The sequence below is a fragment of the Nyctereutes procyonoides genome, unplaced genomic scaffold (assembly GCF_905146905.1).
Source record: "Nyctereutes procyonoides isolate TBG_1078 unplaced genomic scaffold, NYPRO_anot_genome, whole genome shotgun sequence".
Taxonomy (NCBI): Eukaryota; Metazoa; Chordata; class Mammalia; order Carnivora; family Canidae; genus Nyctereutes; species Nyctereutes procyonoides.
The window spans coordinates 40555255-40578709 of record NW_026575020.1 but is presented as its reverse complement, the minus strand read 5'-3'; the positions used below and the strand labels follow the sequence as shown (position 1 = coordinate 40578709).

Below are 23455 nucleotides of genomic sequence, written 5' to 3'. Positions count from 1 at the left end.
GGGACCCATGTGTGCTTGGCCATTGCTGGAATAGAGACCCAGGAGGCCTGAAGCCCCCTAGACTGCTAAGAGTGACCCCCAAACCACCCATGATTAGGGTGTCCTCAGCTCACTACAGTGCGTGGCTATGGCAGGCCTGCGGTAAGTGCTGGGTGGATGCCGTGATAGCAAGCTGATCCTGCAGGAGGTGCCGCTGTGGGGATGGGAGGCCAGTCCAGGTCAAGAGCGACAGCGAGGTCAAAGGTCTGGAAAAGAGATGCTGGATCCCTGGGTGGCACAGCGGTTTAGCGCCTGCCTTTGGCCCAGGGCGCGATCCGGGAGACCCGGGATCGAATCCCACATCGGGCTCCCGGTGCATGGAGCCTGCTTCTCCCTCTGCCTGTGTCTCTGCCTCTCTCTCTCTCTCTGTGTGACTATCATAAATAAAAAAAAAAAAAAAAAAAGAGATGCTGCCTGGAGGAATGGGAGCAGCTTAGGGCAGCAGGCAAAAGGTGGTTGGACCGGGGGTGGGGGGGGGGGTGGGATAGTGAGATGAGTAAGGCCAGAGAGCTCAGCAGAGACCTCATGAAACAGAGCCTTGAATGCCAAGCTGAGAGCCTGAAGAACACAAGGAAGCCTAACAGGGATCCTGCCCGTTTCCACCTCTCTCTGGCCTGTCTGCTGCTGCTCTCTTCCCTCCCCAGCTCGAGCTGGGGCTAGCTCACCAGGGCTACAGCATTCCCCAGCTGTAGTCCTAGAAGGGGCTCCTGGAGACCATCCTTTTGTGCAAGTAAATGTCAAGTAGATGTGCCCAGCCCATCCTGGGCTCCCAGCCCAGTAAGCTCTGGAATCCAAACATGGGGGAAGATGACCCCGTAGGAGACAGAGGGGGTGGTGGTAAGGCAGGACGCTGAGCTGCTTTCCTTTGCTTTTTTCCTTCTTTAGTCCATATAGGCCACACGTGTGACCCTTGCTGTCCCTCACCTGCCCCTACTGGATCCAGAATGCCCTCCTGGTGCTACTTCCTCCTCTACCTCCTGGTACCTGAACCTGGAGGGTGGGGGGAGGCAACCAAAGGGACTCACGGCTGCTGGATTCCAAGCACCCACCTCTGAGATCACTACGGAGGTCACACAAGATAAGCCTTTGACAATAATAATAGAATAAAAACATCCACTGGATGAATACAAGCATCTATTCATCCAACAGAATAAAAGTGTGCACGTGCAGTGGGACACCACCTCGCCCAACAGCCAATCCACTGGACTCCTCACATGGCAGGAGTTGGGTGGGGGGACTGGACAGGCTCAAGGCAGTGAAATGCCCTGCCCAGGTTCCACTCTGGGTGAGACTTGAACCCAGGCATGACTCCGGAGCTTGCAGTTTCCAGTGCATCCTGTCAGAGCACACAGTAGGTATTCAATAACTGACCCCACCCAGACCTGACCCGTCTTCTTCTTTCTCAGATAAGGAGTCTCTCTGGGACCCCCTCCAACTAGCTCTTGGGTCACAGGCTGTTATGAGGGCCCTAGAGATGCCGACCCCCCCCCCCCGTTCCCCCTAGCTGGGTCAGCCTGTGGTCCACCTGGTGCACAGGCCTCTAAGGCAGAGGAAGGGAGGCGATGCCATTTCACTTGGCCCCACCATCCCTGGGCTGAAGGTTTCGCTCGTGTCATTATTCTTATTCTTGCCATTATACAGTGACAAAACAGGCTCAGCAAAGGGACTAGACCCACCAGGTCACAGAGCATTCAGCCCTGAATGACTCCTAGCTCAGTGTCCATGGCTGCCCCACCCCAAGGGTCATGTGCCCACACACTGCTCTTCCACACTATCTCTCCACTGACCCTGCAGCTCCAGTGGGCCCTGGTGAGGTGGTGGAGAGTGCAGAGGAGGTGTGCAAGTTTCCAAGGCAGCAGCTGAGCTGGTGGCAGGCTCAAGAGTCCTGTGAGCAGAGGTTTGGCCACCTGGCACTGGCGCCCCCAGCTGGGGTCCTTGCTCCAAGGCTGCCCAGCCCCATTTGGGTGGGCCAGAAAGAGGCCCCTCTTCGGAGACCCCCGAAAAGGCGTGAGTGTGGGCCCAAGACCTGGGAAGTGGGGAGGGGGCTGGAGGGCAGAGGCTTTGGCGACCTCAAGATGGGAGGCCACAGTGTTACAGTCCTCTTGGACTGAGCCCAGAAGTCCCCGTCGCATCTCCAGGTTCCCTTGTCCTGGACTAAAATAGAGGGTTGACCACCTGGTGTGGGCACTGAAGCCCCCATTTCTTCCTTCCTGAGAGAGGGAGACACCCCAAAGCCCAGAAGGGGCCATGTAGCTGCGCCAATGGGTAGTCAGCGGCTGTGCGCGGCCGGGCGCGCCGAGTCCCAGGCCGCGCGTCCCCGCAGGCGCGCTCACCACGGCCGCGCTGGCGTCCCGGGAGCGGACGGCGGACAGACCGCGCGGCTGCGGACGCCCCGGCCCGCGCTGGGGGCGCCGACCGCGTGCGCGCACCCGCAGGGGGACGCCGGCTCGCCCCACGCCGCGGCGCTCCGCTCCCTCGCCGCGCCCGCACTGCCCAACGCGCTGCAGCTGCGCGCCCTCGCCGAGGCTGGTGCTGCGCGGCCACCACGCGCCCTTCCTGGCCGCCTCCCGCGCCGACGGCCGCTGGCACCGCGCGTGCGCCACGTGGGAGCAGCGCGGCGGGCGCTGGGCGCTGTAGGCTGGCGGGCGGCGGCGGGCGGCGTCCTCGTGCGGGGCCAGGATCAGGACTCGCTGGGGGGCGGCTTCTGGGCGCGCGATGCCTTCGGCGGGAACCTCACCGACTTCCACCTGTGGGCTCGGGCGCTGAGCCCCGCGCAGCTGCAACAGGCCCGGGCCTGCTCTTCCGCGGGGACCCGGGCGCCCTGGACCGCACGGCCTCGAGGCTGCCGCCCCTGCCGAGCGCCTTCGGTGCGCCTGCTCGGTCCGGGTGCGCCCCGCCCCGCCCCGCCTCGCCCCGCCCCGCCCCGCCTCTCGAGTCGACGCCCCGCCCCCCGGCTCCCGTAGGCTCCCTTCTGGGCTCCGATCCACCCCACCCCTGAGAACTTGCCCACGCCCTCCCCAAGCCGCCGCCACTAGGGCAAAGGCGCAGTCCCAGGAGCCCGAGCAGGCTCGTCCCCCAGCCGCCTTGCCCTGCCTGGTGCTGGCTGCAGCGCCCTTCACCCGGGTTCCCACGTCACCCCCTAACTCCGAAGCTGTGCTTCCTGGCCTCTAGGGTGTACTTCAGGACCCAGCAGGCGGGTGGGTCACAGGGGCTGCTGGGGAGCCAGGATACAGCCCTGACACCTGTCCCATCCCTGCCAGTGCCCTCAGAGGAGTGCCCTATGTGGAACCCAGGATCCCGTACCGAAGGCTCTTGGCTCGGCCTTCAACCCCAGCCCTTCCTCTGCTGCTACCGGACAGGTGCGCCCTGGCAGTGCCCAGGGCTCTGCTGAAGGGGAAGCTGGGTGTGGACCAGTGTAGGCCGAGGGGGAGTGAGTAGTTGGCACAAACTGGGAATTCAGAATCTTCTTGGAGTCTCAGGGCCTCTACGGAGTCCAAACCACAAGAGAGTGGGGCCAGACACACCTGAAGGTGAATCCCTGCTGTGTATCCTTAGGCAAGTGATTTTGGCATTGTATGGTTCGGTTTCCCCATCTAGAACTGCGTAAGGTTCCAGACACACAACTGTCAATATGCTCCTCCTCCTTGGGCAGTAACTGGTGGATGGGGCACCTCTGGGCAGTGTTGCTCGTCATCCAGCCTGGCATCCCTTCCTTTGCAGAGACTTATCAGCGGCTGCAGGACTCCCAGTCATGGCCTGGCCAGGATGTTATCAGCCGAGTCAATACCTTGGCCAATACCATTGGGGTGAGCCCCCCTTCCCGGGGACTGAAGAGTCTGGGGACACTATGAGTCACCTCCCTACACCTCAGTTTCCTCATCTATAAAGGAGACACCAACCTAATGTGTCTTCAGAAATTACAGTTGTTCCTATTCCTTATTTTGGAACCCTTGAGAGCTGGGGGCTTGTGATAAGTTTGACATGTGCCCACCAAGAAGACCCTCGTAAGACCCAAGTATGGCCCCGGGAGATCCCTCAACAGCCAGACCAGCAATAAATGGCTCCTCTGCCCACAGCTCCTCCCTGACCCTCTCTCTGAAGTCTATGGAGACCTGTTGCTGGCCGAGGCCTGCAACTTCCTGGGTATCCTGGAGAGAGTACTGGCAAAGGAAGCAGCTCCACTGGGCCCCGCTGCACTGCTGGCTGTCGTACACTTCCTGAAGAGGGTGACAGTCCTCGGGGCAGGGGAGCCAGAACCCTTAACAGGGCCTTGGGAGCAGCTAGGCCAGGGCATCGTGTCTGTGGCCAGCTTGGTCCTGGAGGAGCAGCTGGCTGATGCATGGCTCTCAGTCAGTGAGGTGAGGCTGGCAGGGCTAGGAGAGGCAGGGGGGCCTGGACTCTGGTTTCATCCTTGCCTCCAGCTTGTTGTGTAGCCATGGGTGAGTCAGCACCCATTGCTGAGCTTTATATCTCCATCCATCAAAAGAAGCTCCTCTTTCATCTATTATATATAAGTAGAACTTCCACACACAACCACTGTTGAGTAATAGTTTCTGCCATTGAAAATTAGAGCCACTAATCCATAAGGACCTCCCCCACATCCAAGAATCTGCTGACCCCCTTAAGAGGGAGGTCCTCTATGCTGAGTGTTCAGCCATCTTGCTTCCCAAACAGCCCAGACCCTCAGGAGAACACGACAGATGCTATCCAGGTGGTGAGGGTTGGAAACGTCCCCTGGCAGAAGTGGCTGTAGGTTTGGGAGTAATCGGCCTAGAGGAAGAAGAGAACAAGGGGTCAGAGACATCACCTGAAAGTCTCTGGGGCAGAAGGAGCAGAGATGGTGCCTCTGTGGCCTCAGAGGACAGACCGGGCCGTAGGCTTGGTGACAGGGTGGACATGACAGAACACGGGAGCTTGGTTTCATGGAATGGTTCACCTGTTGGGATGGTGAGCTCCCATCCCGGGAAGGGTGTGAACCCATGTTTGCCCGAGGGTCTGTAAGTAGCCTCGGAAAACCTGGGACTCGGAAGCCCCTGATTTTCTCCCCTGGAGAACAGAACAGAACAGAACAGGGATGATCTGACCCACCCCGCTGAGGCCATGAGAGGAGTGAATGGGCACAGCGGTGGCTTGCTCAGTCCAGAGGAGTGGCCCCATCACCGCGCATCCTCCCTGCCTGCTCCCTGGCCTCCCCCACCACCACATGGCTTCTCTTTTGGAATCTAAAGGGTGAGCACCTTCCGTAGGCCTAGCACTGAGTCAGACCAAAGAAGGGGGAGGCACGGCCCCACCTTCTGAGTGTGCCTGGTTGGCAGACGACCGGCCAGCAGGCATGGAGCACTATGAGGCCTTGGCCTGGGCTAAGCTTGCAGACATCAGAGGAGGCTGATTGGGCTGGGCCTCAGACACTGGCCTGAGGACCCGGGACTTGGTCCTAAAGGCCATAAGGAGCCACCAGGTGTTGGGAACAGGCAGGCCACTTCACAGATCTCTGAGAGTGCATGACCCACAGCAGTCAAGCGGGCGGCAGCAGGGTGCAGAGTGGGAGGAAGCTGAGATGGAGCTTCTCCCAGGTGGTTGGCAGACCCATGGCCCTGGTGGCAAGTGTCCAGCGCCTGGCACCCCTGCTGAGCACCGTGCTGACCTCCGAGCGACCCCGATGGCACATCCAGCACTGCCGTGTGGGTGCGCCTGCTAGCCACACTCCCACACTCCCACGCAGCTGGGCCCTGCACTCGCTCTCAGCCTCCATCACTGGGAGCCCTCTGTACTACTGTAGATATTCCATGCTGTTCCCTGCCTTTACCTGCACTGTACCCTCCATCCAGATGCCCTTTCTCCCTTGACCTAGCCAATTCCTGCGTATCCTCCAGAGCACTGCCTAAGCATCCACCCTCCCGGAAACCTTGCCTGGTTTTAGCTCTCTGACAGTCAGTTCCTCCTCTCACTGTTACCCTCAGCATCTTGAACATATCTCTTGTTGCATTTGTGGTATTGATGTCATTCATCCCAAAGCTCCCTGAGTGCCGAGGCCATTTCTAAGTCATTTCTACATCTCAGGCCAGATCCAAGTACACACTCAGTGAGTGTTTGTAGACTGAACGGGGCACAGATGGTGGAACTCTGGCAAAGCTTGTGTCCTTTGCTTGCCCAGTAGTTTCTGGTGGCTTGTGGATATTCAGGTCCTGCCCCCCAGGACCTGTTTCTCAGTGATCCCTTCCACCTCACCCCCAGACTTGAAGAAGCCAGATTTACATTGGGTGAGGTGCTGAACCTCTCTAAGCTGGAATAATGACCTAGCCCTGCGGCAGGGAGAGGGGAAGGAGACCCTGCCAGCTGGGCCAGCTCAGGAGAAAGACCTCCTGCCAGAGGTCCAGCCACACAACCCCATTTGATCCCAGGTCTGGTGGTGCAGAGTCTACACCTGACAGAGGCCAGCACAGAGAGCTGTGTGTTCACGATGCCCTGTGGGCACCCAGAGGAACCCGGCCACATCCGTATCCCTGCAAGTGAAGTAAAGCAGCTCCTTGGGAAAGGTGGATAAGAGGGTGGGGAGTGGGTCCCTGTTGGGGTCTGGGTCAGCCCTCGTGTTGCTAACTCCATTACTTTGAATGAGTTCCCTCAGCGTTCAGAGTCTGGTTTTTTGCCTGTAAGACAGTCCTGTTTGTACTGGCCTTATGGGTTGTTATGAGATCAAAAGCACTTGTCATATGGTAGGTGTTCACTTAGTCTCCTCCTCGGAACTCCACACATTTCCTCTTGGAAGTGGGTGGTAGAGGGTGCCACCACCCTTGCTGCCACCCAGGGCTGGAAGATCAGGACATGGGCCAGAGGGCCTTAGAGCTGCCAGGTCAAGTGCATGAACCATGGCTGATTGGAATTCCAGTTCTAGGGATCCCTGGGTGGCGCAGCGGTTTGGCGCCTGCCTTTGGCCCAGGGCGCGATCCTGGAGACCCGGGATCGAATCCCACGTTGGGCTCCCGGTGCATGGAGCCTGCTTCTCCCTCTGCCTGTGTCTCTGCCTCTCTCTCTCTCTCTGTGACTATCATAAATAAATAAATTTTAAAAAAAAGGAATTCCAGTTCTACCACTTATTAACTGTGATCTTTGGGAAATCAATTAATCTCTATGAGCCTCAGTCTCCCGTAAGGCTGGCAGAGCATCTCCCTCAGGATAACCTGTGGCACTTGCTCAGTTACACGGTGGGGTCTTGGCCCTCTCCTCCTTAGCCAGGCCTCTCTGGAGTCACCATGATCCACAGCTGGTTCAGCTCAAGCATCTTCCAGCACACTCTCGGGGAGCCTGGCCTAGAGCCCCAAGCCCCTGACATCTCAGAAGAGGCAAACAAGATGCAGAGGTGAGTAGGCCCTACCCAGTAAGTTCCTGAGGGTCTGGATCCCCTCCTCAGGGAAGGCCAGGCCTTCATCCCATCCCAGAGCCCTCATTCTGATAGGCAAATCTGCCTTTAGCAGCCAGAACCAAACCCTTCCCATCCCCAACACACACAACATCTCTGGGCCTGCCCAAGGCAAGCTGCTGAAACCTGATTCAACTACTATCTGGCTTCAGTGCTGAGATTCAGGGAGAAGACAGGGCTTACTGAATTTACTAGCAAGTCTCCAAGGTAAAACTGAAACCCATGTGCCCTAATTCCAAACACAGGGCATTTCCTGATGTTTCTTCGGACATAGAGGTTGTGTCTTCCTGACTGGCCATCTACCACCTCTCCCACACAGCCAGCTGGTGCCCTTAAAAGCTCCCTTTCTCCCCACAGGTTTCTAGGCACCCAGGTGGGCTCAGCCATCATCTCCTCTGAGGTGTGGGATGAAACTGGGGAGGTCAGCACAGCTGTGACCTTTCATCTGCAGCACCAGGCCCAGGTATGGGGGAAGAGGGAGACCTGCCACCCCACTACACTTATCCTGGTTTGGATATCCTGGATATTTGGATATCCTAATTTGGTGTCCCCCTACCCCAATATTCATTTATTTAAACCAAGGTCTAAACTGGTCAAGAAAAAGATTCACAAGCCATCCCATTGTCTTCAAGGAAATGGAAAGGGAAGTAGTTTATTATACACTTACTTTATGCTGGGTGTCTTAAATAAGCAATATCCATGTAATCCTCCAACTGCCCAGTTGACATTGGCAAAAAGTGAGCTTGGCGGAGGGGCTGTGATGGGCCCTAGCTTGTGAGTGGCAGAGCTGGGACTTCATTAGAGGTGTGCATGACTCCAAACACTGGTGGTTCCCATTGGAACATCCAGGGAGCTGTACAGAGATCTGCACGCCAATGTGCTCCTGAGAGCTGGAATAACTTAAGTGTCCACCGAGGGGGGTTGCACAAAAAAGCCCTGTGCAGCTACACAGTGGAATAATCCACTAGAGTTATGTAAAGAATGGGTCTTTTTCTATAAAACGACATGGAAAGATCTCCAGGAAATGTGGTTTCATTTCATTACATGAAATACACAAATTCTTGGTTTTGAGACATGAGTTTCAGAAAAAGCTGAAGTCAGTTTTGCCCACAGCCACTAATCCTGAACATGTACACACACATACACACACCCCACAGTTTATCAGTCTTTTTTTTTTCAGATTTTATTTATTCATGAGAGACACAGGCAGAGGGAGAAACAGGCTCCTCACAGGGAGCCCGAAGTGGGACTCCACCCCCAAACTGGGATCATGACGCCCTGAGCCAAAGGCAGATGCCCAACAGCTGAGCCACCAGGGATCCCAGTTTATCAGTCTTTTGTGTATCATCCCAAAACTAAACATCAATTTGATTAAAGTAGGCAAATCTACATACACTAAAAAGTCCTCAAACTCAGAGGACTCAACATCCCCCTGCATCACCCCGGTCTCTCCTCTCCATACACATTCACACACCTACCCCATGTCCCCCGTACCCACTCACACACCTGCTCTCTCCCTGTTTCCTGTCCTTAGGTCTCCCAGCAGAAACTGGTGGAGCCTGTCTGTGCTTTCTGGAACTTCAGTATCAGGTGAGTTTCCATTTCTGAGTTCTTTAAATAAGGCAATTTGTTTGTTTGTTTGTTTGTTTTTAAGCCATCTGTTCTACTTGAGGATGAGGTGTAGTTTTGGTCTCCAATCTTGCAGGGGTGGCCTCAGACCCCTCCCCAGCTCCAGGACAAGCTGAAGCAAGAGAATCTGTTAAGGGAGGTAGTAAGCTCCCCATCATGGGAGATAGGCGAGCTCACCCTGTGGAGTGCCTGGAGACAGACTCATGTGTCAAATAGGCGGCAGACTTAATGATACACCCAAGGCCAGGGCCCTTGGGCCTTTGAAGGAGCAGAGGAGGGTTCAGAGATTAGCCCCAGCTCCCTATCCTGGATCCTTAGCTGAATATCAATCACTTAGTCACTTAGTAACTAATGGAATTAATCAACTGTAATCACTGGTATTAGCCCCATTCCCCGATCATCCTGAGAGTGTTAGGTGCACTTTACAGAAGGGAAACTGAAGCCCAGGGAGGGGAGGAGCTTTGCCCAGGGTCACAAAGTGAGTTAGAGGCAGCTGGACCCCAAGCTTTAGAGAGAGGCCTTCCCCTCCTTGCCACCTACCCCTACCCCCGATGTCCGCCTCATTTCAGGAGCCCTTCTGTTCTCTACCCTTCCCCAGCCCAGACACAGGAGGCTCGTGGGCCACTACTGGCTGCTCTGTGGCCACCCTCTACCAGGACTCTACCACCTGCTTCTGCAACCACAGCACCAACTTCGCTGTCCTGTTGCAGGTGTATGACGTCCAGGTGAGTACCAGGGAGGTAGGGTTGGGAGGGCAGAGTCAGAACCAAGTCTTACAGGATGACCAAGAGTTCAACAGAAATGTATCCCAAGCAGAAGGCGAGTCTGAGCAAAGGCAAGGAGACTAGAAATGGCAGGCAGACTTGGCATATTCCAGAACTTCAATGTGTCTGGAGCTCCCAGTGTAAGGCCCAGGAGTGGAAGAAGATGGAGGGACAAGTGGCATGGGTCAGATTGCACAGAGCCTAGAATGCTCACGCACTTAGGTGGTGATGCTACCGGCAGAGGATGCATGTGAACGTGGTAAGCAGGTATTAGATTTGCCCTGAGGGAGCCCTCTGGTGCTAGAAGTAAGGTGGATGGTCAAAGAGCAGCGAGGGCTCTCTGGGCCAGTCACCTAGGCAGAAGGCGGGGGCCTTGCACTGGGGGACATAAGGCAGATAGAGGGACTGAGGGAGGAGGAGGTCGTCGGAGACAAAGGCCTGGGCAGCTGGGAGATGCAGGTGTCATCTCAGAGGGCGCAGGTGGATGACAGGGTGGGGCGGGCCATGGCTCCGGGGCCCGGACGTCCGTGGGTGTCAGGGTGGGAGCTGGAGAGACAGAGCCTGTAGGTAAAGCCATGGCTGAGATGAGGGCAGAAGGAAAAGGAGACCGAACCAAGGGTGGCCCCTGGGCGGACCGCACATTTACAAACACACCAAATTCCAGGCGGAGAGCCCGGCAGGTGTGCCCACTAGAGCTGGCAAGGACTCTGAGTGGTCACTTGCTAAGAGACTGAGTGAGACAGGGCAGGGGCCCCAGGAATTCCAGAGCCCCGCGGCGTGCGGGGGAGCACGTTAGAGAAACATGCTGTCAGACACATTTGTCCTGTAAAAACAGAGAGTGGCCGTGTTTGCAGGTCTGCTCCGTGGCCCCTCAGTGGGGGGTTGTCACATGCCATCCTCTCCCTATGGCTGTGTCGGTCGCTTCCAACCCAGTGCTCTTAATAGCTGTGGGATCAGTGAACACTGGACAGCTTGGGGCCAGTTTAGGGACAGCCAGCAGGAGAGGACATGCAAATGCTCTCATTAAGTACCTGCTGTACGTAGGCCTGGCCTTGCCGGCTGGTGCTGTCACCATTCCTGCTTTACTACGGACAAGGAGGGGACAGGGCGAGGCCTGGTCTGGTCAGCGCAGGGTGGTGGCCAGGTTACTATACTCTGGGGTCTTCGGCCCTCCCACAGAGGAGCGCTGAGGAGGAGTCACTGCTGAGGACGCTCTCGTTTGTGGGCTGCGGTGTGTCCTTCTGTGCCCTTGCCACTACCTTCTTGTTCTTCCTGGCAGCCCGGTGAGATGAGCTCCAGTCATGTCCATCCTGGTCCCAAATGACCTTGGTCCAGGGTCTCCTCCCTTAGAGCTCTGGGCCCTCTGGACACTGCTACCTCTGTCTTCATTAGCCCGCTCACAGGGACCTAAGCAGGAGGGGCTGATGGGGTGGGGGCTGATGGTGGTGTCCTTGCTAACTGACTCCTGCCTGTCCAGGGTCCCCAAGTCAGAGCGAGCCACGGTCCACGAGAACCTCACCTTCTCCCTGGCCTCTGCTGAGGGCTTCCTCATGGCCAGTGAGTGGGCAAAGGCCAACGAGGTGGGCACCTAGCAGGCATGCTTGTGAGCTTGGGGGGAGGCCAGCCTTATCTGGGTTGCCCCCGGACGTCTTCACTTGGTTCCATTTCCTGGGGGAGCATGGCACATAGATGAAAGAATGCCCAGAGTGGTGGCTCTGGGCCCAGGGCACTGCCCAGAGTCCTTCCCCACTGGAACCTCCCTGGGTCTACGATGCCGGCAGGCGCATGGGACCCAGAACAGGGCTGCACCCACAGCTGGCTTTGGTGGGGACCTACCACCCTCCCACCCACAGGTGACCTGTGTGGCCGTCACAGCTATCATGCACCTTCTCTTTTTGGTTGCCTTCTCCTGGATGTTGGTGGAGGGCCTACTGCTATGGAGCAAAGTGGTGGCTGTAAGCATGCGCCCAGGCCCCAGGATGACACTGTTCTAAGCCACAGGCTGAGGTGAGGACCCTCTGGCCCCCTCTCCCACTCTGTTCTCAGCTCTGCTTTTTGTGGCCTCTTGCTGTCCAACATCACCCCACCGCAACGCGGCCCAGTCCCCATCTCCACCTGGCACCCGGCACTGCCTGGTGCCCAGCACCCACCTCAGTTTCCTCAGCTCTGTCACCCTCCAGCTTTACCCAACCCCAGCCTTTCTTAATCACCCTCCACCCCAGCCATCTCAACTCCCCACCCCTAGCACCATCTCCCTGATCTGTGGCCCGCTGGCCCCCCTACCAGTCACCACCCTCCCTCTCCAATGAGTCTCAGCTCTCAGTTTTGTCCCAGCTGTCATCTTCCCCAGCTACCCAGGTTTCCAAGGCCACCCCAGAAGGATGGTGCCCACCCAGCCCCCTTCCTAGACCTCCCAGCGCCCACCAGTGCACCTGCTAGCCTGGGACAGCTGTGGCTCTGGGGTAGGGGCCACAACCTGGGGAGGACGGAAGGAGTGGCATGGTCCTGGGATACTTATGCTTCTCCTAGGTGCACCTGTGGCCATTGTGGCCACCACCGTGGCTGTGTCCCCCCATGACTATGTGGCTACTGGGCACTGCTGGCTCAATGTGCACACGGACACCATCTGGGCCTTTGTGGGGCCTGTGCTCTTCGTGCTGACAGTGAGCGGGGGTGCCCAGGGGCCTGGGGGAGGGCATGCTGGGGAAGGGGACGGCCCTCTCGGCCACTGACACCAGGTCCCCAGGCCAACACGTGTATCCTGGTCCGTGTGGTGATGGTCACTGTGTCCAGTGCCCGCCGGCATGCCCGCATGCTGAGCCCACAGCCCTGTCTGCAGGAGCAGATCAGGATCCAGACATGGTGAGGCTCAGAAGTGGGGGAGCCGGATGGGGGACTCATTGGATGTGAGACTGTGTGAGTCCATGGTGGCAGCATGTGGTCATGAGGCCCTGTTTGTTCACAGGTGTGAAGCTGTACATGAGCATATGTGTGCACAAATGCCTTGCTGGTGTGTGCACACATGCTCATGTGTGTGGACCTGTGCAAGCCTGTGCCCACGCATGTCACCTGGGGGGATGATAATCAGTGTAGATGAGTGGGAGGGGTTGTAGACACAAGCCACCATCCTGGAAGCTCACCATCTATGGATAGCGCGAATGGCCTGGCAGGGACAAGGTAGGGGGAGACCCACCAGATCCGGCAGTCCCCAGAAGTTCAGGTTCAGAGTGAGGATTTTGGTCCCTACCCCTGCCAAGGACTTCTCTCACTCTCTAGGGCCATCTCCTGCCAAAAGGAGGGCACCCCTGGTCTTCCTCTCCCCCGTCGTCTGCCAAGGGCAGAGCAGTCTAAGCCAGTGGGTCCCCGACAAGCCAGGGAGTCTCAGGGGTCCCTGAGAAGGGAAGACTTTGGACTCTGTGCCCCCTGGATCCACTGCCCAGTCTTTAGCCTTCCCTCCGACGGCTGCCACACCCTTCCTCTGAGCCAAGTTTGGGACCGGGACCCCATTTCTCCAGTGCTACTGCCCCAACTTCATACCACTTCTGAGAAGGAATAGCCAAGTCCAGCTGAGAATTCCAGCTGCACCTAAGTCCTAAGCAGGGGTCCCTGGTCTGCACCACTGACTCCTCGGCAGGCACCTCCCATGTGCCGCCCTACCCAGCAGCCTGCAGGGGCTCCCAGGCCACCCCAGCCTCCCTCAGCCCTGCCCGCTCTCCCACAGGGCCACAGTGAAGCCACTGCTGGTCCTGCTGCCCGTCCTGGGCCTGAGCTGGCTGGTCGGCATGCTGGTGCACCGCAGCCCAACCTGGGCGTATGCTGCCGTGAGCCTCAATTCCTTCCAGGTACTTCCAGGCCCCGGATCGTCTGGGACTAGGGCTCTGACATGCAGTGGCACTCACAGGGAGTGACTGGTTTGTCAGGAGGCGGGAAAGGAGTGTCCTGTCCATCATGGGAGTCACTAACAACGAGCAGGGGACATTGTCAAGATGCAGGAAGGTGAGGGCAAGAGTGCGAACAAAGCCTCAAATCAAAGAGGCAGAACATCGTGGAGGATTCTGCGCCCATTCTACAGGTGAGGAAGCTGAGGTCCAGACACTGGGGGTTGGCAGAAGTTCCAGCCACCTGGCTGGTGCTGGAGCTACTCTAAGCCGCGGCAGGAGGCCAAGGATGGAGCTCGGGACACCAGTGACCTCTTCTGTCAGGGTCAGAGGGTGACCCTGTGGGGCAGTGTTAGCTCCTGTGGTAGTGAAGACAGCAGTTTTAAAAAGGGTTTGGTTAGGAGGGGATCCCTGGGTGGCGCAGCGGTTTAGCGCCTGCCTTTGGCCCAGGGCGCGATCCTGGAGACCCGGGATCGAATCCCACATCAGGCTCCCGGTGCATGGAGCCTGCTTCTCCCTCTGCCTATGTCTCTGCCTCTCTCTCTCTCTCACTGTGTGCCTATCATAAATAAATAAATAAAATAAAATAAAATAAAAATTTAAAAAAAGGGTTTGGTTAGGAGCACATCGCTCAGCCCACATAAATGAGTCAGTAACAGTGGGGTGGCAGGAAGCTTCCTATGTGCCTGTCACGGTCCTGTGTCCAGGAGCCATGGAGAGGGGTCAGACTAGGTCCCTGTCTTCGGGGGGCCTGCAGTCCTGTGGGAGACTCAGACGTAGACCCAGACAGGCACAACCCAGAGGCCTGAGGTCCAAGCAGGGCCTTCTCTGCCCCTGCCCTTCCCCTCAGCCTCCCTGGCACCCCCAGCACCTCTTTCTGCTGTGCGCACCTCCTCCTCCTGGCTCCTGCCAGGCCTGAGAAAGGAGGGCTCCAGGACAGACAAGGAAACCTCAGGAAATCAGGTACCAACTCTGTCCAGGGCCACGTGTCCCAGAGCTCCTCCTGGGGACCCTCCCTCTACTCCTAGGATGAAGGGGCCGGAGGCTGTGCACAGCCATGCAGGATGCCCAGGAGCTCTGAGCTCCGGGAAAGGAAGCAGAACTCGTGAGGTCCTTGCCCAGGGCCACAGCCTAGGATGAGCAGGGCTGGGGCCCAAGTCTAGAGTCTGCTCAGCCATGTGCACCTGGGCCTGGCTGATTCCTGGAAGACCAGGGGTGGGGGGTGGGGAGGAGAGCGGGATCGGGGAAGCACCCAACTCAGTTATTCATCCGTCCATGTGGTATCTGTCGGGTGCCTGCGAGGTACAATGCACCAGTCAAGGCCCGGGGACAGAGCAGGAAAGGAGGCACAAAAATGTTGTGTTCTTGTGGGGCTGAGCATGGCCGAGACCAGGCATGAAGCGCTGGGGGGGAGGGGGGTGGGGCAGGGAGTGAGGAAGGGTGCAGGTGGTGGTGGGTACCAGGTCCCTGTCCATGTCACCTTCTCCCCCTGGGCCGTGGGGATGCCCCACTCTCTCCGGCTGTGGGTGTGGAGAGGAAAGAAGGGGCTGCTGCTGGGAGAGAGGATGGAGGCTGGGCCAAAGAGGAGCCCAGAAAATGAAGAAAAACAGGGGTTCCAGCTATTCCCAAAGAAGCATGTCTCCAGAGACCTGTGTGAGCCTGAGTGGTGGGGGGCGGAGGGCTTCGCTGCACCCCTTCCCTGACACAGAGAAGCCTTCCCCTGAGCCCCACGCTTCAGGGCATCCAGGGTTGGAATTTGGGCCCTGCGGGGCTAGCCTGCCACCCTGCCCGGGGCACCTCCTCCCCCCATAGTGGCCCTGGTAGCAGCAGCCCGTTGCCATGGTGACCACAGAGCATCATCCCTGCAGTAGCCTCCAGGTGGGCAGAGCTGCAGCCCATGGAGCCAGTGCCACCTCTTGGCCTCCCTCCCTCCCCATTCTCTCCTCTCCCCTCATCTCACTTTGTCTCTGTCTCTGAATTTTGTTTGAGGTTCTGGCTCTGTCCCAGTCCCAGCTATCTCCATCGGTCCCCTCCTCTGGCACAGATCCCACCTGCCTTCCCTGGGCCTCCCACTGTGTCTCCCTCTATGTTGACCCCTGACCCCCCGGCTTTTGTCCTCAAGCACCACCTCTCTTCCCAGTCAGCCTTCGACCTTCCTTGCCAAGGTCTCCTGGTGAAGGTGGGGAGAGGCTGCCTTGTGGAGCCAGATGGCCTGGGCCCCGGGCCCACCCTGATGTTCCCGGGATCATCTGCGGACAGGTCCCCCAGTTGGGCTGTGCTCTCTGGGATCCCCTCAGCCTGGCCTGGTCTCTCCTCTCTGTCTTTTCTACTGCTGTCCCTCCCTGTCTCCCTCAGCCCAACCACCTCCGAGGATCCCTCGCTCGCTCACGGTGTCTGGGGCTGAGCTGGGCAAGAGCTGCCCTCGGGACCACCCTCCTTTCCTGGAGCAGGCCTGAGCTGGAGGGACAGAACCCAGCTGGGCCTCATTCACTCTTCAGGGCTGCGGTTTGTGGCCCTTGTGGAGGGTTTTGTCACAGGTTTTGTGGCAGGAGAGCTGAGCTGCACATCTAACCAGCTGTGGTTCCCCGGGGCCCAGTCTTGTTGGGAGGCCCAGACAAGTTGAAACAAGCCCCAGTTGCCACATCTCTACTATAGTGGGCTTATATTCTCTACCTCATGGAGTCACTATGGGGTTCAACTGAGATGACATTTGCAAAGTGCAAAGCACCACACCCTGCACACACCAGAAGAACCATGAGTGTGAGGATGTGTTTCCCTGGGTACCCGCTCTGGGCGGCATCCTGGAGGTGGTGCACAGGGATCAAAGAATCCACCCTTGGAGGTCTCAGCCTGAGGGAGAGACAAACAGCAAAACCATCACCCACAGCACAGCATGATTGAGGCTGAGAACCTGAGGGAACTTGGAGGCAGGGTGGGGACAGAGGAGCTTCTCATGGGGAGGCAGAAAGGGTGCTTCCCAGAGGGAGTGATTCTCAGCTAATAGTCAAACAGTGAGGGGGAAGGATGTTTTAGATCAGGGGAGGTGGTGGGATCAAGTGGAGACGTGAAGGAGGGGCACGTGAGCTGGTAAGAAATGGGACAGACCATGCAGGGTCCCCAGAGCTGTTGTCAGGAGCTCAGTGTGACCCCAGGGGTGCCAAAGAGCCTGGGAGAATGTCAGGCAGGTAGGTGCTGGTGTGGTCCGGTTGGAGTTTGGAAAGATGCCTTTGTTTGGGTGTGAGGAGCTGAGCAGAGGAGTGTGTGGAAGAAACCAGATGGGGAAGGCTGCAGAGGGAGGACACCCTGGCTGCGGGGGCACCAGGGTCTGTCTTAGGGTGAAGGGTGGTAGCAACCCAGTTGGGGCCTAAGAACCAGAGGGACAATCAGGCTCTGATACTGAGGCTACAAGGCCTCAAGGAGCCCCCTGGACCCCAACCTGTGTCCTCCAGTTTGAGCCTCAAGACAGGGGCTGTTGCCTATCCAGGTAGAATCTGAGGAAGGCCTAGGCTCTGAATTCCACCTGCTGGGTCACACGTTGGCCTGGGACTCATTGCTTTGTCCCCTGCCCCAGGCCCCAGGGTTACCTATCCATCAAAAGGAAGGATTAACCCACCCAACCCCTCTGCCATGGAGCTGCTATGAGAGTTGTCACCCCTAGTGTCATGGTACTTTGTGAGTAGCCAGGCCCTCTTGGTCCTCACACGTGTGGGCAGGAAGACCCAACCACTGTGCTATGTCCTTCACACACAGCAGGGGTGAGTCTGGGCTTCCACCTTCCAGGTGAAGAGACAGACGGTCAGAGAGAGACGCTCAACTGGAGGCACAAATCAGCATGATTCACACGTCTGCTGTCCCAGGATTTGGTTTAGCCTTGATTTCAGGAAGGTGTCCCCCTTCCCACCAGGCACTCCTGTAGCCATGATGAGGCTGTAAGGGTGGGGCGGCGGGGGTGGGGGGACAACACACAGAGGGACAAGAGAGCAGAGAGGCTGTCTGGTGGCCAGAGGCTGAAGGCATGGGGTTGAGTGGAGTAAGGCCCCTTCTGGTTCTGTCTACCATAGTGTCACAGATATCCCCTCCCAAGTGCAGGAGGGGGGCAGGGCAGGATTTCTGCTCACCAGCCTCTGTCTCTGAATGTCTCTGGGTATCTCTGGAGGTGTCCCTGTTGTGGCCCCAGGGCTAAGCAGTGGGGGGCTCCCAGGCAGTGACACCCACCCACATGCTGGGTCTGTCCCCAGGGGCCATACATCTTCCTGGTCTATGCTGCCTACAACTGGGAGGTGAGTTGGGGACACTGGCTGCTGGGGGGTGGGGTAGGCAGGGCTTACTCGCAGGGCACCCGTGGCTGGAGTTCAGGGGAGGGTCCCAGGCCTGACCCCATTGACCATCCCCCAGGTCCGGGGTGCATTGCAGAGGATGACTGAGAAAAAGGCAACAGAGGCATTCACTGTGGGTGAGGGCAGGTGGGGATCCTGGGGTGGGAGGTCTTGCTCACGGCCAGGATTCCAGAGCCCACACCCCTTCCTTTCAGGCCTGCTCCAGCCCCATGGGCCCAGGGTCCCACCCTAGGTCCCTGGGTCCCTGGGAGGTGGCTCTGGATGACCCTGTAGCCTTGGCTCCAGCTCGAAGACACTTGGCTGTTAGAGGTAAGGCCACACAAGCCTCCAGTCTGAGTACTCCCAAGTCCCTCAGTTTCCCCAGTGTTCCAGTAAAGCTGGGAAGGCAATGGCAGATCCTCAGCCCGTCCAAAAGACAAGGAGGCTGAGGCCCAGGGAATTCTGCAAGCTCGGGGCCTGAGGAATGGCTTAAAAATGGCTTCTTTTTTTCCCACCACCACCACCACCAGGGGACAGGGGCCCCTGCTGCCAGCCCAGAGATAGGCCTTGCTCAGGGTCACCTTCCTTGGGTCTCCATGCAGAGGGGGCTTGAGGTTCCAGAAGCCAGGTGGGTAGATAGGGTTTGGGGCCCTGAGACAGCATGAGCTAAAGGACTTCAAGGCCAGGCCAGGAGTTTCAGGCCCAGCTCCTAGTTCGCCTGCTGTGTGCCTTTAGACATGTTGCCTTCCCTCTCTGGGCCTTAGTTTCTTCATCATTCATCTGTGGGGTAAACCTTTAAGTGGATCCTTAGGGTCTTGATAATGAGGTCCTGTCCAGGGTGGGAGAGCGGAGAGAGAGAGAGCTTCCTGCCTCAGCCTCCTAAAAGTTCACCTACTCAGTGTTCTTCTCCTGTAGGGACTCACGGCCCCAGAGTCCCCACAGCCTTCTCCTCTGTTGCAGAACCCGAGAGACCGGTGAGGCTGGGACAGGGGTGCAGGGTCTTGCCAAGAGTAGGGGAATCCCCAGGGACTCGGGGAGGGCCGGGGAGGAGGGGGCTCCCTCGGGGATTCAAGGGGCCCCGTTCGTTGGTTGGGTTCGCAGGTGGCAGGGCACTGGGAGCCACTGGGAGGTGCTGACTGCGCACTGGCAGAGCCTGAATACCAAGGCCGAGGGGGGGGGGGGGAGGAGTCCTCACCAAGGTCACCCAGGGCCCCCAGGGCAAGGGGGAGCAGGGGGAGTGGGGGCCCCTCCCCTGATGACCTCCTGTGTCCTCAGGCTGTGGAGCTGACAGCATTCAAGGCATCAGGTACAGCTCCCACGTCAGGGAGCTCCCCTTTCCCCCTTGGCACCTGGACACCCCCTCAGCCCCGCTGCCCCAGGATGGAGGTGATTCGAGAAGCAAGCACACGTGTCCTCCCACCCCTTGCGGGCCCTTCCTCTTCTTGGCGTCTGAGAGGCCTCCATGAGGACACTTGGGGGCATCAGGATAGCGCAGTGCTCACCGGGAGAGGCGTACTTAGGGAACAGGTTTGGGACCTCTTCCCTTCCCAGAGCCGGTGCTGCAGGAGGGGCAGTGAGCCAGGAGCCCTCCTTCCTTGGTGCACCCCCTCTGTCTGCCCCCCAGGCCCAGCCTCCCGGGTGTACCCCTCTCGGCGCCCCTATCCTGATGCCTTGCGGGCCGCAAGGACTTCCAAACCTGGTGAGAAGCAAGTGCCATCCTTCCAGGCTCTGTTCCCCAGCGGGACAGCTGATGGGGGCCTGTGGGCAGTGGAGCCAGGCTGGGGCTCCCCCAGGCCCTGCTTACAGAGAGCACTGAGCCTCCAGAGCTCAGCCTAGCCCAAGGGGAGCAGAGGGGCCTCTGGCCGCTGTCAGCCTGTGCCAGCCTGAGTACCCCTGTCTTAGAGCACAGCTGACTGTAGAGGGCACGCAAGGCACTGCCCGGCCTCATACCCAGGGATCCTTCCCTGTGTGGGCAAGAGGCCTGTCTGTGCGGCTCTAACTGGGGCTGGGCTCTGGGCTAAAGCCCTGCCTTTGGGGACTCCTTTAATCCGGGGACATGGGGAACCATCCTCCCGTCGAGCAGCGGCAGAGGCTGGCGATGCTGGTCAGGCCCCAGCGCGCAGATGGGGAAAACGAGGCACAGGGGCATCGGTGTGAGCGGTGGCAAGTTGGAACCCAAGTCTGTAGGACCCCAGGCTCCCAGCGGGCCTCCTCCCCGCCTGGTGTCCCCGGCCCCCAGAGCCTAGGCGCCCCCTTCTGCAGAGTAGGCAGGAGTCGCCCCCTACAGGCCAGCGCGCGGTGGACCTTCCGCGGGGCCCGACGGCGCCCCCGCCCCCGCCCCCGCCCCGCCGCGCGGGTGGGAACAGGAGCGGCGGCGGCGCCTCCGCGCTCAAGTGACAGCGCCTTTGTCTCTGCTGAATGGGTGCGTTGCTAAGGCCGCTCGTAGCAACGGAGGCGCTTCCACCTCGGCCGCGGCCGGCCCACCCTCCCTCCAGACCCCACCCTGCCTCGCCGTCCGGGCGCCCGGCCGCCCCCGCCCCGCTCCGGTGGCCGAGCACGCGGCGCGGAGGCGGGGAGGCGGCCAGCTCCGGGTCGCTCACGAGGCGGCCGCGCCTTGCCTGAGAGCCAGGAAGTCCGCGCGGCGCCCGCCAGGTGTTCTTGGAGAGAAACAGTGGGATGGGGGAGACGGCCTAGGGGGCCCCGGGCCACAATCCCCACCCCCCAGGGCTTCCCCAGCTTCAGTTCCCAGCCCCTTCCAGAGCCCCCACCAGGATTCTCTGCTGGCTCAGCCCAACACCTTCCTCCCAGGTTTCTAGAGAGAGTTCTTGTGGGCTTTATGCTCTGTCTGCGTGGGGACCCCTGGAAGGTCCAGCCGAGGGACAGCACGACCCCCGTAGGACCACCTGCTGCTTCTGCCATCAACCTCTGCCTACTTCCAGTGGGACCCCTGCCTTGGTACTGTGCTAACCCTGCTGTGCCCCACAGCTCAGCACCCCCTAACTTTCCAAGATTGTCCCCCACACCGCCACCCTGGCCCTTCCTGCCTGCCTTGAAATTCTGACAGCCCTGTGGTAACTCTCCTAATAAATGGTACTACTGTGACCTGTTCCTTCCTGGGGGTCACCCAGCCTGGGGAGGGGGACAGGAGGCCAGGCTCCCTGGGAGGAGGCCCTGGGAATCAAGACAGCCCTAGTTTCATCAACAGGGTTGGTGCAGCCAACACTTAATGAGCACCTACTGTGTACCTGGCTGGTACTGAGTCCTTGACTCTTAGAGCTGTGGGTCCTCACCTCAGCTCCATGACTATTGTCACCCCTATTATACAGAGGAAGAAGCTGAGGCTCAGAGATATTCTCCCCCGCTGGTGCTGTGAGGGGAAGTCCCCCAGACAAGACTGCTCAGAGAAGGCACCAGGGTAGGTGGGACTGGCTCCAGGTATGATGGGTCATGCTGCGGGGAGACTCCAACTCAGACTCTGGCTATGGGACAGGATGCTGCCTGCCACCACTGATTCTAGGGGCTAGAGGCAAGATTCCTGAGTCCAGGTCCCTTCTTAGGGAGAGTTGGTTTCAGGGCCGAGGTGATCGGTGGTGATGACATGTTAGAGGCTGGCACCAGGGTGGGCCTTGAGGTGGAAGCCAGGTGAAGGATGGGCCCAGGGGCCGCTACCACTGTCCTGCTGACCTCATCCTAGCTCAGATGCTGCAGGGGCCAGAGGATGTGAGCATCAGAGCAGCCTCCCTGGAGGAGGCTCACATGAGTGGAGGTGGGGCGGGGCTGTATGGGAAGCCTGGAGATGGAGCAAGGCACAAGCTGCACCAAGTTCTCTCTGGGACCTCATGTATTGCTTCCACTCTCCGGAAGTGGCCGATCCATCATGCAAGGACAGGGGTCCGGGTATTTCATTCCAGGGGTGGGAGCTGTCGAACCTTCTGAAGCCCATGGGGGACATCAGGCCAATCCCACAGGTGACAAGAGGGGTCAATGCGGTCTTGTGTGGTAGTCGCTGGGCCTTGCACACAGTAAGAATGTCAGCTGTCTTCAGAGAAGGATGTATAGGGGACTGGGGGTGGGAGGTGGCGCACAGAACTGCCCTGTAGACAAGGGGGTGAGGCCTCCAAGACCCCCGGCGGAGTCGGGAAACAGCCGGTTTGGGGGGTGGAGGAGGCAGCAACGGTCTGTCTGCTCTGGGAAGACACAGCAGTGCCGTAGGAAGGAGCAGCAGGCGGTGGATCACCAGATCACCGATCACTGGATCACTGCCAAGGTTCCAGAGAACAAGGCACTCAGCCTGGCTGCCTGCTGCTGCGCAGCAACACTGGGAAGCACGAAGCTGGCCCTGAATCGGACAGGCACTTGGTCTCTACCGCATTTACGGAGTCCTCTGACTCCTTCCGCTCGCCTCCGGGGAGCTCCCGCCTTCCCACCAACTAATCCTACGGACTGCAGACTGGCAGGAGGGCGGGAGGAGGCATCTCTAGGGCGGCCCACCCCCAGGAGTCCTTTCCAGCCCCCCTCGCCCCCCATGCCCTTCCTCCCCACCACCTACTCGCTTTACTCCCCAGCCCAAATAACTTTGCTCAGGTCCCCAGACACCTGCCCACACTGCTCCCAACGATTGTCTTAGCTGGGGAAGCCCTGGACATCCTTCAAAACCCAGTTTGGATGACACCTCTGCTGAGAGGACTTCCTGTCGCCCCAGGGACAGAATCCATCACTTCCTCATCTGATCTGCTCTTACCTGATGGCTCACACAAGACAACGACATGACCGAGTCCTAGAGACTGGACGCTCCCCAGAGGCAGGAACCAGAGCATCTACTTCACTTCTGAAGGTGCCAGGAGGGAAGGGGACACTTTGCTTTCCATAAAAGCTACTGCCCAGCTGTGTGCCTAGGGATGCTTCTCCCGGGGGGGGGGGGGGGGGGCGGTGTCATCTTTTTTCTAATGTGCGTAAAGGCCTGAGTGGACTAGGAGTGGCCCCAGGGGTGAGCTAGTCAGGTGGTGGGGACGACGGAGGTTGGCAAGCCGCTTCTCAGCGTGCGACCTTGGACAGGCCACTTCACCTCTCTGGGCCTCGGTTTCCTCATCTGTAACCTGGAGCTGCCAACTACCGAGGCAGCTGGGAAGCAGATGGGACGACGAAATGAGACAAAGCGGGCCGAGGGCCGCGAAGCCGCGCTCCAGAAATCGGCCGTGCTCGCTGCTGCCACCCAGCGGAGGGAGGCGGGAGAACCAGCGAGCGGGGCGGGCCCGGCCGCCGGGCGGACGCAGGGAAGCGCCGGTGCTCCGGAGCCAGGACGCCCCAGGTTTGAATCTGCCCCTGCAGGCCACTGGCTGAGGGGGCACCTGCCAAGTGTCTCTCCCGGATTAGAACCCCGGCCCGACAGGGCCGTTGTCGGGACAGGAACGT

General features: G+C 59.0%; 1 protein-coding gene across 1 annotated transcript; it reads left to right on the top strand.

Moving 5' to 3' along the window:
* Positions 1-836: 836 nt before the first annotated feature.
* Positions 837-20440, top strand: ADGRD2 (adhesion G protein-coupled receptor D2). Its single transcript, XM_055309872.1, is given in 27 exon segments — positions 837-876; positions 1834-2046; positions 2363-2410; positions 2413-2563; positions 2565-2689; positions 2692-2925; positions 3300-3398; positions 3760-3845; positions 4116-4397; positions 5613-5724; positions 6441-6575; positions 7273-7396; positions 7814-7919; positions 9655-9810; positions 11029-11132; positions 11327-11429; positions 11703-11856; positions 12379-12512; positions 12596-12711; positions 13571-13691; positions 17966-18007; positions 18123-18190; positions 18297-18373; positions 18959-19017; positions 19319-19349; positions 19668-19742; positions 20283-20440. Coding segments are annotated over 27 exon segments (3153 nt in total).
* The last annotated feature ends 3015 nt before the right edge of the window (positions 20441-23455 follow it).